Genomic DNA, 16276 nt, shown 5'->3' with positions numbered 1-16276 from the left:
TGCTGAGCCTTTTCACACCACACGGAGCCTTGCTCCTGAGCTGGTGCCCTTCCCAATGTGGTCCAACACAAAATCCACTTGCTGGGCCAGATTCTTCATTGCTATGCAAATGGCTACACAGAGCGCAGGGCGTTCTGACCAGGTATCTTTTAACACTCACTTTGGGTCAGATCCTCTGCTGGTGTAAACCTACATAATCCCGTTGACCTCAGTGACAACGGACGTCCGCTGGAGAGCGGACCCAACAACTACAAAAGGTGCAGGGGAACGGAGGATCATGCTCCCTGAGCAGAGTCCAAAAACTCACCCCCTTTCAAGGGTTTGGCTTTACTGACCTAGAAATTAACAGCAATATTCAGCTCAAACCTTCCCCCAAGCTTCTGATCCTGTTCCTTCTGCTTTGGCAGTTCCCCCCCCTAGATTTAGCACGAGGCTCTCGGCTGCCCCCTCTCAGAGCCCCTCACCCAGGCAGGGTGTTAGAAGGAGGACTGAAGGGGAAACGATTGGAGCGCCTATATGTTGTGGCTTTTCTTGAGTCCTACAACGGCTTTATGGAGGTGCGGAGAGCTGGTGTAGGTTAAAGCAGCCCTGTGGCTTAACTGGATTAGTTCACGGCCAGTCCCAGAATCCGGAGAGTGGGGTACAATTGGTGGAGCATGGCCACAGTTGCCCACCCTTGAGTCCCTCCACCCAAACTGTGGCAAGAACAGCTCTAGCACATCTCAGAATCAGCACCAGGGATCCTGTATCCAGAGAAGAGAAGGGGGGGGCAGAGGGGGAGAAAACAAAACACACATGCACCACCCGAACAATTTCTTAACTATTCAGAGCCAGACTGTGTTTTGGACTAGAGGCATACACAAGGGTGCAAGGTTTCCTAGACCTTGTATTCTGGCCCAGAAGTACGTGGGCCACTTGCTTGCCTTCCCCTGTCCTGGAACAGGTGTAGCCTGGACTCCTTTATTTGCTGTTAGGACAGGCCAGCAGTACAGTTTTACTCGCTGGCAGTGAGAATCAAGCAGGAAGGAACTGTGCCCCAGGGGATGTCTGAGTCATACCACCTCTGGGGGGCATGGCTTATTCACAGACTTGGAAGGATTCATTTTTTTTTAATCAGTAAAAGTCAGTAAATGTTGAGGTCACCAACCCACACCCAAAGGGACAAGACCATGTATTTCCATCATTAATAATCAAAGTAAGACAAATGCTGCTTGAGCAATGATTAGAGTTTGAGTTAAGGGTGTTTATTTTATATATTTTGACATGTGATGTTGACGATTTGCATTTACCACAACTGCAAAAATTGGGGGGGGGGGGGGGACACAAAACAAAACACCACCACAAAAAACAAAAAAAAGTTTAAAAATAAACATGGCTCTTATCTGTGGCAATGACAAAAAAATAAACATCAAATTCTGCCAAGCCTACTTGTACAATCACTCTTTGCCCAGGGCGGTGCTGAACGGCACTTACATATTTCGCCCCATGGAAAGGGCAAGAAGTGACCAAATGCAATTTAATTATTTTTATTTTTTTTTAATTCCCTCTTTGGACTAAATAAGCACAAAACTTTTCAACTTGAAGAGGAGGGCTTGGGGTTTATTTTAAGAAGTTAATCATCTGAAAATATACAGTTTATGCTGAAAGTGTCTTTTCAACCTTAACATCACACTATTACAAGATACTTTATGTTCTATTTATGAACAAAAGTCAATGAAGTGATAAGTCTGCATGCTTGCATGGCTGACTCATATCTGTAAATCTATACTGTTAGTATGCAGTGTGAACTTTTTAATTGCCCTTATAAGCTACCTTTGAACTTGACTGACTATCAGACCAAAACCAGCTCAGTTACACCTGTCAAAGCAATAGGTTTGGAGGAATGAAGCAGAGGACAGAATTGGACACTAGTGTAAATCAGAAGTTTGGGGGGGGGGGGGGAAGAGACTGGAACAAGCTCTGATCAGAATCACTACTAGCCACTAAAGAATTTGGAAAAAAGAAAAGGAGTACTTGTGGCACCTTAGAGACTAACCAATTTATTTGAGCATGAGCTTTCGTGAGCTACAGCTCACTTCATCAGATGCATGCCGTGGAAACTGCAGCAGACTTTATATATACACAGAGAATATGAAAAAATACCTCCTCCCACCCCATTGTCCAGCTGGTAATAGCTTATCTAAAGTGATCATCAGGTGGGCCATTTCCAGCACAAATCCAGGTTTTCTCACCCTCCACGCCCCCACACAAATTCACTCTCCTGCTGGTGATAGCCCATCCAAAGTGACAACTCTTTACACAATGTGCATGATAATAAAGTTGGGCCATTTCCTGCACAAATCCAGGTTCTCTCACCCCCCTCCCAAAAACCACACACACAAACTCACTATCCTGCTGGTAATAGCTCATCCAAAGTGACCATTCTCCCTACAATGTGCATAATTAAGGTGGGCCATTTCCAGCACAAATCCAGGTTCTCACATCCCCCTCACCCCCATACACACACAAACTCACTCTCCTGCTGGTAATAGCTCATCCAAACTGACCACTCTCCAAGTTTAAATCCAAGTTAAACCAGAACATCTGGGGGGGGGGGTAGGAAAAAACAAGAGGAAACAGGCTACCTTGCATAATTACTTAGCCACTCCCAGTCTCTATTTAAGCCTAAATTAATAGTATCCAATTTGCAAATGAATTCCAATTCAGCAGTTTCTCGCTGGAGTCTGGATTTGAAGTTTTTTGTTTTAAGATAGCGACCTTCATGTCTGTGATTGCGTGACCAGAGAGATTGAAGTGTTCTCCGACTGGTTTATGAATGTTATAATTCTTGACATCTGATTTGTGTCCATTTATTCTTTTACGTAGAGACTGTCCAGTTTGACCAATGTACATGGCAGAGGGGCATTGCTGGCACATGATGGCATATATCACATTGGTGGATGTGCAGGTATACGAGCCTCTGATAGTGTGGCTGATGTTATTAGGCCTTGTGATGGTGTCCCCTGAATAGATATGTGGGCACAATTGGCAACAGGCTTTGTTGCAAGGATAAGTTCCTGGGTTAGTGGTTCTGTTGTGTGGTATGTGATTGTTGGTGAGTATTTGCTTCAGGTTGCGGGGCTGTCTGTAGGCAAGGACTGGCCTGTCTCCCAAGATTTGTGAGAGTGTTGGGTCATCCTTTAGGATAGGCTGTAGATCCTTAATAATGCGTTGGAGGGGTTTTAGTTGGGGGCTGAAGGTGACGGCTAGTGGCGTTCTGTTATTTTCTTTGTTAGGCCTGTCCTGTAGTAGGTAACTTCTGGGAACTCTTCTGCGTCTATCAATCTGTTTCTTTACTTCTGCAGGTGGGTATTGTAGTTGTAAGAAAGCTTGATAGAGATCTTGTAGGTGTTTGTCTCTGTCTGAGGGGTTGGAGCAAATGTGGTTGTATCGCAGAGCTTGGCTGTAGACGATGGATCGTGTGGTGTGGTCAGGGTGAAAGCTGGAGGCATGCAGGTAGGAATAACGGTCAGTAGGTTTCCGGTATAGGGTGGTGTCTATGTGACCATTGTTTATTAGCATTGTAGTGTCCAGGAAGTGGATCTCTTGTGTGGACTGGACCAGGCTGAGGTTGGTGGTGGGATGGAAATTGTTGAAATCATGGTGGAATTCCTCAAGGGCTTCTTTTCCATGGGTCCAGATGATGAAGATGTCATCAATATAGCGCAAGTAGAGTAGGGGCTTTAGGGGACGAGAGCTGAGGAAGCGTTGTTCTAAATCAGCCATAAAAATGTTGGCATACTGTGGGGCCATGCGGGTACCCATAGCAGTGCCGCTGATCTGAAGGTATACATTGTCCCCAAATGTGAAATAGTTATGGGTAAGGACAAAGTCACAAAGTTCAGCCACCAGGTTAGCCGTGACATTATCGGGGATAGTGTTCCTGACGGCTTGTAGTCCATCTTTGTGTGGAATGTTGGTGTAGAGGGCTTCTACATCCATAGTGGCCAGGATGGTGTTATCAGGAAGATCACCGATGGATTGAAGTTTCCTTAGGAAGTCAGTGGTGTCTCGAAGGTAGCTGGGAGTGCTGGTAGCGTAGGGCCTGAGGAGGGAGTCTACATAGCCAGACAATCCTGCTGTCAGGGTGCCAATGCCTGAGATGATGGGGCGCCCAGGATTTCCAGGTTTATGGATCTTGGGTAGCAGATAGAATATCCCAGGTCGGGGTTCCAGGGGTGTGTCTGTGCGGATTTGATCTTGTGCTTTTTCAGGAAGTTTCTTGAGCAAATGCTGTAGTTGCTTTTGGTAACTCTCAGTGGGATCATAGGGTAATGGCTTGTAGAAACTCGTGTTGGAGAGCTGCCGAGCAGCCTCTTGTTCATATTCCGACCTATTCATGATGACAACAGCACCTCCTTTGTCAGCCTTTTTGATTATGATGTCAGAGTTGTTTGAGGCTGTGGATGGCATTGTGTTCTGCATGGCTGAGGTTATGGGGCAAGTGATGCTGCTTTTCCACAATTTCAGCCCGTGCACGTCGGCGGAAGCAGTCTATGTAGAAGTCCAGTCTGCTGTTTCGACCTTCAGGAGGAGTCCACCTAGAATCCCTCTTTCTGTAGTGTTGGTAGGGAGGTCTCTGTGGATTAGTATGTTGTTCAGAGGTATTTTGGAAATATTCCTTGAGTTGGAGACGTCGAAAATAGGATTCTAGGTCACCACAGAACTGTATCATGTTCGTGGGGGTGGAGGGGCAGAAGGAAAGGCCCTGAGATAGAACAGCTGCTTCTGCTGGCTACAGAACAATGCATGTGCAAACAAAGGGCTCAACTTTAGGCTCTGCTGAAGCTCCTTTAGGGAGGCTAAGCCAACACCTAGGTGGCTTAACTTCACCCACAGTGGGACTTACTGGGATAGAGGGAATGATTTGTGCTCCAGCTATTCTATGCTGAGACAGCCACTAATGGATTGCCGTATAAGTTACCCTGGGGAGCCTCTGTATGTCTTCATTACAGAGTCAGCCCAGGATATAGCTCAGATGTTGGCCCTAACTCCCCACCCATCCACACAGAAAAACCTCTAATCCAGGCTTGAGAGCGGTTTAAACCCAGGCATTGCTGAGAAAGGGTGTAGGCTTGAACTTGGATTTCACTTCAGCCCAAACTGGCCCCCATCCTACTCTGAAGGCTAATCAAGCCTGGGTGCTGTTAATCCGATCCCACAATTCCATCTGGGCTGTTCTTGCTTGTCTGGCCAATAAGAAGGCGTTAATGTCAGAAGACAGGATACTGGGCTAGATGGACCTTTGGTTTGACCCAGCATGGCCGCTCTTATGTTCCCCCTTCTTCAGCACTGTGTGTCAATCCCAACTTTGCCTACCCCATCACCACACCATTTGTACAGAACTCCTTCTCCTGTGCTGACAGTTGGCCAGAGCCTGACCCCAGCCTTTCAGTAAAACTGTTCTGGGATAGCTGCAAGGCTCCTCATTTTTGGATTTTACAAAAAAGTTTCCCAGGTTTACAAAAGTGACACTTTCTTTCTGGCCAATTTTCACACAATTTTTGATCACTCAGGTACATGAAAATACTGATTACATTAAGTAAAGCCAATGTTACATTAGGAAGATTTGTTTATGGCAACAAACAATTAGTCTAAGTGTAAATGTGAGGCTGTCTGTAGAAAGGCAATGTAGTGGGGCAGACAGACACACTCAGATCAGGTGAACCGATGTGTTGTAATAGAAGCAAAGGAAGAACAGGCCTATACATTTATAGTCGCAGGTAATTTTCCTCAGCCAGACGCTTTAAACAGATCCACTCTTCCAAAGGCTTTTGGGGGGTTCTAAATGGCTATTTGACCATATGAAACTAACTAAAAATCCAAAAACTGGCACCCCCAATTTCTGAGGAGGGGATTACAAAAATAAAGGTACCGTTTGGGCTCAAAGGTGTATGGCACTCGTGTCCGAAAGGGAAACGAAGCAAGGGAAGCAAGAGACCCTCTTACATAAGGCCTGATGTGAAAGGAAGTCGCTTTGAGTGAGCAGGCATCATTAACACATGGCTGCAGTTTGGGATGAAAAATTCACTGCTCCTGTTGGTTCAGGTTTACAAACAATACAGCCTCACCTTTAGTTTATTTACGCTAAAGGCCTGGCTTCCAGTTTGCAAGTTCAAACTCCTAGCACAATTCCTTCCTGCCCCACCCGCCCCGAAAGCTTAGCTCTCAGAGCGTTCCTTTCTGGTTAGAGACCAATGGCAGACAGATAAGTCTTTTTTGGTTAATTGTCAAACGTGTCAATATAAATTCACCCCCAGCCTGAATGAGACACTATGGCGGAGTCTCTGAGCAGATCATTTACAGCTGTAAAGGTACTTTGGAGGGATCAGACAGAAATCAGCACTGGGTTCTGGGTGGCTCCTCCACTGGGTGCTTAGCTGAAGGCACAGCCCCAGGGAGGACTTGGGCAAGGTGCCTTTAAGCCACCTCTGTGCCCTCTTGATGCCAGGCTGCCCCAGGAACCAAGAGAGCCCCCAATGTAACTTAGGCAGCCCAGGGAGCTGCTCTAAGTTACAGCAACCTGTCCCCACTGTTCCCATGGTAAGCAGAGCAAACCAGGATGGCCTAGTGGTATGCACCATGGGGCCATGGCCCCACCCCACTCCTGCCTCAGCTCCACCCCTAACATGCCCCCAAGAGGGGGGGTGAGGAGGGAGAGAATCAACCAAGGGCCTAGAGCACAATACAGTGACCTTGAGTGAGGGGAAGAAGCCTTCCCTATATATTCAACTTGAGAATGAGGTGGGAGGGGTTACACACCAGGGGCCCGATTCATCACTCTCTGAAGCGCCTTTACACCAGCTAGGCAGAGAGGTGAAGACAGTGATTGCCACATTGGATCAGACCTGCAGTCCATATAGCCCACTACATGGTCTCCCCCAAAAGCTACAACCAGAGGCTTCAGAGTAAGGTCAAGAACACTCCAGTGTGCAAACGTAGGACAATCTGCCACCAGCACCAGGTCACTAATATATTGGCTTAAGCCCTGAGGTTTAAGGAGACTTGGCCTCAGATTGGCAGGAAATCTAAGGCAGAACCAAGATCAGAACCCACCACAGGCTGGGGAGTCCAGAGGTCAGTCTTCCTTCCTTCTGTATTCTAGGGACCAGAGACTTCTACCACATTTGTAATCACAGACGGCAAAACTTCAGAAGAATTGTGCAGGAGACTAGGCTGGGGACAGACAAAAGAGGCTTTAACAACTGGGACATTCAAAAGTCAGGCTCCATCTACACAAAGAGACAGAACAGTGCTTTCATCTGATTGTATAAGTGTACTTTTAGCCCTGTGGGTCCCAGGATATTTGAGACATAAGGTGGGTGATGTAATATCTTTCACTGGACCAACTTCTGTTGGTGAAAGAGAAATTGATCCAATAAAAGATATTAGGTCACCCAACTTGTCTCTCTCATTTTATTGGGAGACAACAATACTCTAACCCAAACCTATGGCAGTTTATTAATTTATCTCCCATGTAGACTACAAAAATAAACATATCAGGGTGGGAATGGGAGTGAGGCATGCACCAGGGCACAGGTTAAAGGAAAGCCCGTTCAAGCATTCTTTGGGTACAATGTACAGTAATAAAAACACAAGGCTCAGTGGCACCAGACAATCCACTCTAACAGGCAAACTAAACAGTGCATAATCTATGCTATGGGGAACCCCCTTACTCTTCATCCAAAGGGCCTTGCCACACTGTCAGCAGAAAGTTTTGCAGCTAGCTCATTTGCTAAAGGGTTTGCACTCACATGCTCTCTGCAAGCAGTTCCCACGGATCTAAAATTCATCTTCTGCACTACACAAAACACTGTTTCCAAGAGCTGCTCTGTGCTCTTGGCTTCCCGACAAATCCCGAAATAAAAAAAAAAAAGCAGCATGGTAAAAACATTGCTAATCTGGGTGTTCTTTATAGCCATCAGGCCCGATGCTACCCATGAAATGCTGCAGTAGTCAGAGCAGAGTGCTCATCTCTAAAGGCAGAGGCCTTAATTCAGTGGTCCATTCCTACTCAGGAAAGCACTTAAGGGTATATTTTACTTTAGCTGTGTGCTTAAGCTCTGTCCAGTAGGACTTAAGCACATGCCTCAGTGCTTTGCTGCATGGGTTTGTGCTCTTTACATATTATATAGTTCAGCTGTTCAGTTAGAACAGAAATATGTGCAAGCAAGAGAGCAGTTGCCAAAAGTAACCACACAGCCAGCGACAAGCTCTGAAAACATACTGGAAACATTTAGATACATTTTCTCAAATTTTAGAACATTTTTTCCACCCAGGTTGCTACTGTTCACCCTGAAAATGCTTACAGAACGCTGCTCCAGATCTTCTTTCTATCCGGGAGCATGGGAGCGCACATACCTGAGGGGCTCCTGATGGCCAACAGACAGCTGGGAGAAAGTTTAAGCGGTACTACGTACCTCTGACAGAATAAGGCGTGAACACTGAAGGGGGTTGGACCAGAGCACAATCACAAAGATAGAACACTGAAACTAAGCTAGCACTTGTCAGTATAACTTATGTCGCTCAGAGGGGTGCGCTGTTCACACACACTGAACGACATAAGTTCCACCAACATAGCACTGTCCACACCGGTACTTCTGTCGGTGTGAGATGCTCTCCTGCAGACACAGCTACCGCCGCTAATTAGAGGTGGTTTAATTAGGCTGATGAAGAGCTCTCTCTCCCCTCAGCATAGAGCGGCTACACGAGCAGTCTCCCAGCAGCATCGGTGCCGCTGTAAGCTCATAGTGTCGGCATAGCCAACACAGGACACTTGGGAAACGCACACACACAGGAAGGCAGCAAACAAACTTCACATTCCCCACCTCCGACCCCTGCCTCTTGCTCCCAAGAGGGACAGCTTTGCCTTCAATATACTGGGCCAAATCCTGCCCTCAACTTACACAAGTGCAACCAAGTGATTAGGTCTCAGAAAGTGAGCCCCTTCTTCTGCAAAAGCCACCATTTTATAACCAAAATCGTGTCCTCCCTTCCCCACGGCACCCCTCTCCGATCCCAGTCCGTTTGTTGTATCCACCTGTTGAGTTTCCATCACATACTCTGAGCTTGGCTATAGGGGAAAATTTTCCAGTGACACTGGTGTAGTAAGACCCAGTGTGACTACCCACACGGGTACTCTTCCAGAATAAGAGTGACCACATGGAAGCTTACACTGGTAGGGCTATGTTCGTTTAAATTCACACCCAATCTTCTTCCAAGGCAACTTTCCCCACGTAGACAAGTTCCATGGAGCCAGGGCTGTCTTTTCATTACATACGTGAACAGCACCTAGTACGTTGGGGTCTCCATTAGGGCTAGTTAAATAATTCTGTCAAAACTGTTTTGACGGAAGATCGGGGCGGGGGGGTTTAAATGGAAAAAAAGTCTGCTTTCTCTGGAAAAGTCTGAGTTTCCATCAATAGCTTTTCAGCCAAAAACTTCATATTTCCAGCCAAACAATGCTCAGTTTATTGACAAAAAGTCAAATGTATTCCAAGCAGCTCTAGGCACTACTACTGAAATTCAAATTATTAATAACAGTCATCTCCAAAACCACTACGTGACTTGCCCAAGACCCCACACGTACAGCAAGCCAAACTTTCCAGAGTCCAGGCCCTGATTTCTAGTCAAGTTTATGGAGTATGCTGAATCCCCTTCACCTACTAGTCAACACACAACATGATTGGTTTTATTATCTCTGAAAGTAAAATAATAAACAAAAAGCCACTACCTCCGACACCCAGAGCTTGATTCTCTGTTGCCTGCATATTTACAAAGTGCCAAGTGGGTATGAAAGGCCACCAGATCAGAACTGCAGTATTTTTGCTCCTCCTTTACACTGGGTCAGCAGGTGGGAGAAGGGGTGGATGATTGTACAAAGTGCAGAGGAACCTGGAGTATCAGTCCTCATGTCTCTCTTTGGCTAGGAGCGCTGCAGAGGTACTGTGCTTACACTGAATAGCACATCAGTTTCTCACACCCCCAAGCAATGAGAAAATACAGCCTTATTACCAAAGTACACATTTCACTATCATACATGACTACTGGAAACATCTGTTTGGTTATTTAGTGGGTAAAATATTTAAAGTGACATTCAGACATGTATATGGGGTAGTTGTCACACACACAAAGGGAGAGAAAACAAAAGCAAAACTTTTTAGGACCAGAAAGTGGTTTTCACCTGTCAAGGTCAGGAGGCCAAGTCACCATCTCCCTACAAACTGAAGTTTCTTTAGAACTCTTCCTAGATTATCTGTTTCTTGGTACTGTGCCTGTCATTTTCAAAGCACACTGATTAGCAGATCTTTGCATGTTCTGAGCACAAGAGTACACCCACCAAAATCTAGGCAATGCTGATACATGAGGAGGAGTGTTGGTTTTCTCTTCTTTTGAAGACCTTGTTTGGGGGGAGGCAAAAGAGAGAGAATGGACAGATTGCCCTAATGAGCGGTCCCCTATTGTTCTACTCATTCTATTAAGTACCTCACTTCTTCATGGATACTTGTTTTTAAAAGCACGTCTAACACATAACTGGCCTCATACAGATGTTCCTAGAGGTTCCAGACGTGTGGGAGCACTCACACCTTTGTTTCTACCACATCAGCAGCAGCGCCCACTGGAGTGCATTAATATAATACTTTATTCTAAGCACAAACAAAAGCCTGAGTTCACATGGAGAAAAAAAAAAAAAAGTATGTTTTGCTTCTCCTGGATATGAGAACACCAAAACATCGAACAAGGCAAAAAATGCAGTTTCAGCATTAAAAAGAGACAAAAAAAACACCAGCATTCGAAAGCTATGGCAAGATCCAGCATTAAGTTCCTGTTATGGGAATATGTCACACGTTTGGGAGCAAGAAGAATTTAATACAACCTGTCTAAACAACATAACTATCTTCTAAACTGGTTGGTGTTATCTGCGAGTTATCCAGGAGAGAAATAAGCAGGATCAGTGAAAAGGAGCCAGTAATAGAAAGATAGGCTTGAAAATGCAGAGCAGGAAATGGAGAGTCACAAAAAGCGAGTGTCAGGGGAAGATAGCAAGAGGGAGATTTGTGTATCTCCAAGCCTCAGAACTGACTGGTGGGAGGTCCCAGCCACCAACAGACTTTCTAAATCATGCTCACATCATTCCCATTTCCATCCCCAGGCCACAGCAGCTTCTACTTCCACAGTGATGTTCGGAGCCCATGTTTACTACCCACCAGCTTCAGAAAGTGGTTTTAGAAGAACAAAACAAAGCAAAACAGGCAGGTTTCCCCAAACTCTCCAAGCAAACCCTGCAAACTAAAGCAGCAAGCCTGGGATCCTAGTAACTAGACCTTCCCAAAGGGGAGTCCTTCTCCCACATGCAGCTCTCCAGTTTATTATTAAACTTTATCATCCAATGACTTCCTTCAGCTCTCATTTAACCACAGACTGAGTTATCCAGGGAGTGCCTTTTGATGGGAGACCACAGCTGTTATAATACAAGATAAGGAAGTGCAGAAGAGGATGTTGAGAGATAAGGGCATCCTTGCACCCACCATAAGGAGCCCCCCCAGTTTGCATGGCTAGGAAGGGGAAGATTCACACACACACACACACACACAGAGGTGTTATAGGACTGGGGAAATGCATAGGTGCTGGGAGAGGACACTGAGTCCCCTCTATTGTCACATGGATTGTGCAGGACTAAACGGATCAGTGCAGGGGTGACTCTAGCTGAGCCCCCAGTTGTGTGGGTGCCCTGATGTATAGCCATGCTCTCTGTACTTCCAAGGTCCTAGCAGCTGGTAAAGCAGGGAGGTGGGGGGGGGAAAGAGAGCAGGAAAAGGAAACCCCTCTAGTTGTTTCAAGGGTAGTATGGGGTGGAATGGGGGGGGGAGAGAAATGCCTTACAGTTGTTGTCAGGGGGGGCCCTCTATTGTTACAGGACTGGGGCAAGTCCTCGCCAACTGTTTGCAGGGTAGTGAACTGGATGGGGGGGGGGGAGATGGAGGGGAGGGACTGGCCTAAGGGCCCACCAGCTGTTGCTCTCAGAGACAGGGCCCTCAGGAGCTGTCGGGGGGGGAGTCCCTGTCAGGGGCTGCAGGGCTAGTAGGGCCCCCCCCCCCCAGCTGTTGCTCTAAGGGACAAGACCCCCAGGTGTTGTTGGGGCAGTCCCTGCCAGGGGCTGCAGGGCTAGTAGGTGCCCCCCCCGCTGTTGCTCTAAGGGACCAGACCCCCCAGGTGCTGTCAGGGGCAGTCCCTGTCAAGGGATGCAGGGCTAGTAGGTGCCCCCCCCCAGCTGTTGCTCTAAGGGACAGGGCCCCCATGTGCTGTTAGGGGGAGTCCCTGCCAGGGGCTGCAGGGCTAGTAGGTGCCCCCCCCCAGCTGTTGCTCTAAGGGACCAGACCCCCCCAGGTGCTGTCGGGGGGGGGGGGAGGGGGAGTCCCCATCAGGGGCTGCAGGGCTAGTAGGTGCCCCCCCCCAGCTGTTGCTCTAAGGGACCAGACCCCCCAGGTGCTGTCAGGGGCAGTCCCTGTCAAGGGATGCAGGGCTAGTAGGTGCCCCCCCCAGCTGTTGCTCTAAGGGACAGGGCCCCCATGTGCTGTTAGGGGGAGTCCCTGCCAGGGGCTGCAGGGCTAGTAGGTGCCCCCCCCCAGCTGTTGCTCTAAGGGACCAGACCCCCCCAGGTGCTGTCGGGGGGAGGGAGGGGGAGTCCCCATCAGGGGCTGCAGGGCTAGGAAGGAGGGGTTGACCCTCAGGGCCCCCCCCCAGCTGCTCTAGGGCTGGCGGGCGGGGAGGAGCGAGTCCCCTGCAGCGGCGGCCCGGGAGGGCGGGGGGGGTCCGGGCTCGGTACCTCCAGGGTCCGGATCTCCTGCTGGGTGAGGTCGTTGGAGGCGGCGCACTTGGTGCGGAGGCCGCGCAGGCTGGACAGCGAGATGTCGATGAGGCTCTGCAGCTGCCCGCACTGCTGCAAGGCGGCCCGCGGGCCGGCCGGGGCTCCCGCCGCGCCCGCCCCCGCCCGCCCGGCCGCCCGCGGCCCGGCCGCAGCGCTAGCCATGCCTCGGCATCGGGGGGGGGGCGGGCCGCCCGGGGAGGAGACCGGGGCGAGGAGGCTTCCCGGCCGGGGCTGGGTCCGCCCCCGCCGGCGCAGGACCGGGCGCGCAGAGCCGGACAAGGGCGGCGGCGGCGGCGCCACGGGGAGCTCGCCGGCTCCTGCTCGCCTTCCCCTCGCTCGTAGCCTTTTCATAGCCGCTGGGGGCCAGGGTCAGGCCGACGGGGACGCCGGGACTTGTAGTTTTTCCTGCTGCCGCCCTGGCTGCTAAGGGGTAACACTGCGGGGGGGGGGGTTGCACTTTAAATCCCCCCCCCTACACGGGGGGGGGGCAAGGAAAGCGGATAAACACACACCCAGGGATGGAGCTAGTGGACTCTGTTACCCTCCCCCCCGAAGATCAAGATTGGAAGGGACCTCAGGAGATCATCAAGTCCAACCCCCTGCTCAAAGCAGGGTCAAGCCCTAAATGGCCCCCTCAAGGATTGAACTCGCAACCCTGGGTTTAGCAGGCCAATGCCCAAACCACTGAGCTATCCCTGTTATCTTTCCCAAATGTTCCATAAATCAATCAGTTACATGTTTTATGTAACATAAATGTTTACTTAGTAAAGAATAAGAGCAGGCCTAGTATTTGAAGTGGGCATTAATGTAAACATCTTTTAGCCAATATAAACACTTAAGTACAAGCGTCATGTGGGTTCATTCAAATCTTAACTGAATAGCATTCTACAAGTAGCTTTATTATGGTATGGTCTGTGGGAACGCTATGTTTGCAGCTCAGTTGGTATTTCAACCGGAACTACCGTATAAATAACAATTACAAATAAAACAGATTTCATATCCTGAATATCTGATATAGTGACCACAAGCTAATGTGCATGCGAAATATCAAAACAGAAACCAGATTCCTCCACAATGGTACCAGTTTTGGTTGATACTTAGCTGGGTGCTCAGAAAGAATGTAACTGCATGCTGACGGAGGAAGATGATTAAGATTATTAATGAGAACTAAATGAATACCTTTTTTTTTAGAAGACAAATACCGCAGCATAAGCACAAAGAAGAAAATAAAAGCAGGCTCTAACCAAACATAAAGGAATATTAGGAAAACAATGTAAATATCAGTAGAGAGTCATGGACAGTTTCTTAGTGGATCTTGCAGGGAGCTTACATAGAAGACAAGGAGGTTTTGAATGCAGCTCAGATGCAGAATCTGACCCAAGTATGAAAGAGTCATTAATAAATTAAAGCCCACAGAATTGGAGAGTAACAAAAACATGGAGAGAAGGGAAGAGGAGAGGAAGCATAGCCAAGTGGTGAAAGCACAGAAACAGGAGGATATTTAGGCTTCAGTCCAGCAAAGCACTTAGTACCCAATCCCAAATCCACTGAAGTAAATGGAAAGACTCCTATCTTCAATGAACTCTAGGTAGGTGTCTTAAGTATGCCTGTGAACATAATCTGAGTAGTTCCATTGACTCCAATGGCACTATTGGCCTGTTGTAAATTACATATTTAACTGCTTTGCTGGATTGGAGCCTAATGTTCTTTTGCCACTGACTTGCTGTCTGACCTTGGGCAAGTCATTTAACTGCTTTATTGCCTTAATCTTCCTATCTTTCTAATGGGGATAACATTTATTTACCTCACAGGAGGGTTTGGAATTTTAATTCATAAGTGTTTGCAACACACTGAGATCCCAGGATGCAGGCTGGTATAGACCTGGGAAATATTATTACAGTGATACAATTGCTAAAAAGTCCATTGCATAACCAGCCAGCAAGGAACATAAAGGAATTGCTACAGAAGACACTGTAGATTTATTGCATGGGAAAGCAAGCCTCGGAAATAGAGGGGTCCTGCATTGCATGAGATTTTTAATCCTTGAGCAATGTTTGTGTACTCCAATGGGAGTGGCTGCCTAATTCACTGGCTCCCATGAGCAGGCAAGACCCACATTGCGCTAGACTGCCCTCTGGGCCCAAATGGAGAAAATGTGCTGACTAAATGTTTTGTACTGTACATGCATTAACTCCCCTACCCTCCGCATTCCTCAGTGTTCTCCTCTGAACACTTATATGCTCAAGCTGCTGTCAACATTAGCAGGAGAAACAGAGAATCCTCTCCGAGTGTTGTTTCACGGGAGCTGCTTACACAAAAGAGCCAGTGCTTTCCAGACAGAGCAGTTTTGACTCCATTCGCTGGGAAGAGAGGAGAGGGACTGATCCGCAAACACCAAACCACAGGGAAATCATTGTCTCATTCCAAGACTGTAGCCCAGAACTGCAACCTTCGGTGTCCCATACAGCTTCAGGCTGCGTCATGGAGTGAGCACCGAACAGACGTGGTATTGAGATGGCTGTGAAGGAGTGGTCGGGGGACGTATAGTCTCTCTGGCTCCACAGTTATTATGGTCATAACTAAGAGGTATATCCCCTATTCCAGCCTAGGGCTGCAAGAGCAGTCAGACTGGAACAGCACTGCACCCTGCTCTCAGGCAAGGGTGGGGGATGGATTCCAAACTCACATGCAACCTCTGTTTAGCTACAACACTCATTTAGGGCCTGATCCAAAGCCCACTGATGTCCATTCACTTCAATGGGTTTTGAATCAGGCCCACAGTCATTGCGTGTGTACTGGGGAGTATAGCTCAGCCTGAAGAGAAAGCTGATCCCAATGCCCCTTACCTTCACTTGCTTGTTCTCACTGGGCTCTGTTCACTATTGCCCTATGCCTTGTACCATCATTTACACCAATGCACGGTGGGTGTAAAATGCTACCATGCTGATTGGGTTGTAATTTACACCCACTCTGCACTCGCTTGGCATTGGTGAAAATCACAGCGTAAGGTGCAAGGCAAGTGAAGGGAAATATAGGCCAGTGCCAGGCTGGGACTCGGGAAACCCTAGGTCAGTTCCCTGCTTCCCCACCAACTTCCTGTTTAACTTTGGACAAGTCACTTAGGCTATGTCTACATTTGGTGCTAGGGGCGCGGTTGCCTTCTCACGTAGACATACTCCTGCTAGCTCTCCCTGAGCTAGCGCATGACACATAGTGGTGTAGCCATGGAGCATGGAGAACAGCCAGGCAGCATGGTAAACAGCGGCACAGGCCAGCTGCCCTGAGTTCAAACCTGTCTGGCGCCTGTGGGTACATACTCAGGACGGCTAGCCAGTGTGGCTGCCCACGCTACTGTGCCTAAGTTACTCT

The 16276-nt window shown here is 48.1% G+C and overlaps 1 protein-coding gene across 1 annotated transcript in view; it reads right to left on the bottom strand.

Annotated features, from left to right (window-relative positions):
• The window catches only part of KSR1 (kinase suppressor of ras 1), a 112910-nt gene extending 99673 nt beyond the window's left edge, over positions 1-13237 (bottom strand). The window contains exon 1 of the mRNA XM_073315658.1: positions 12866-13237. Within this exon, the coding sequence (XP_073171759.1) occupies positions 12866-13069 (204 nt within the window). The 5' untranslated portion in view covers positions 13070-13237. The remainder of the gene's footprint in view (positions 1-12865) is intronic.
• Between the last annotated feature and the right edge of the window lie 3039 nt (positions 13238-16276).

Source organism: Lepidochelys kempii, chromosome 17 (assembly GCF_965140265.1).
Source record: "Lepidochelys kempii isolate rLepKem1 chromosome 17, rLepKem1.hap2, whole genome shotgun sequence".
Classification (NCBI taxonomy): Eukaryota; Metazoa; Chordata; order Testudines; family Cheloniidae; genus Lepidochelys; species Lepidochelys kempii.
This window is presented reverse-complemented; position numbering and strand designations above follow the sequence as displayed.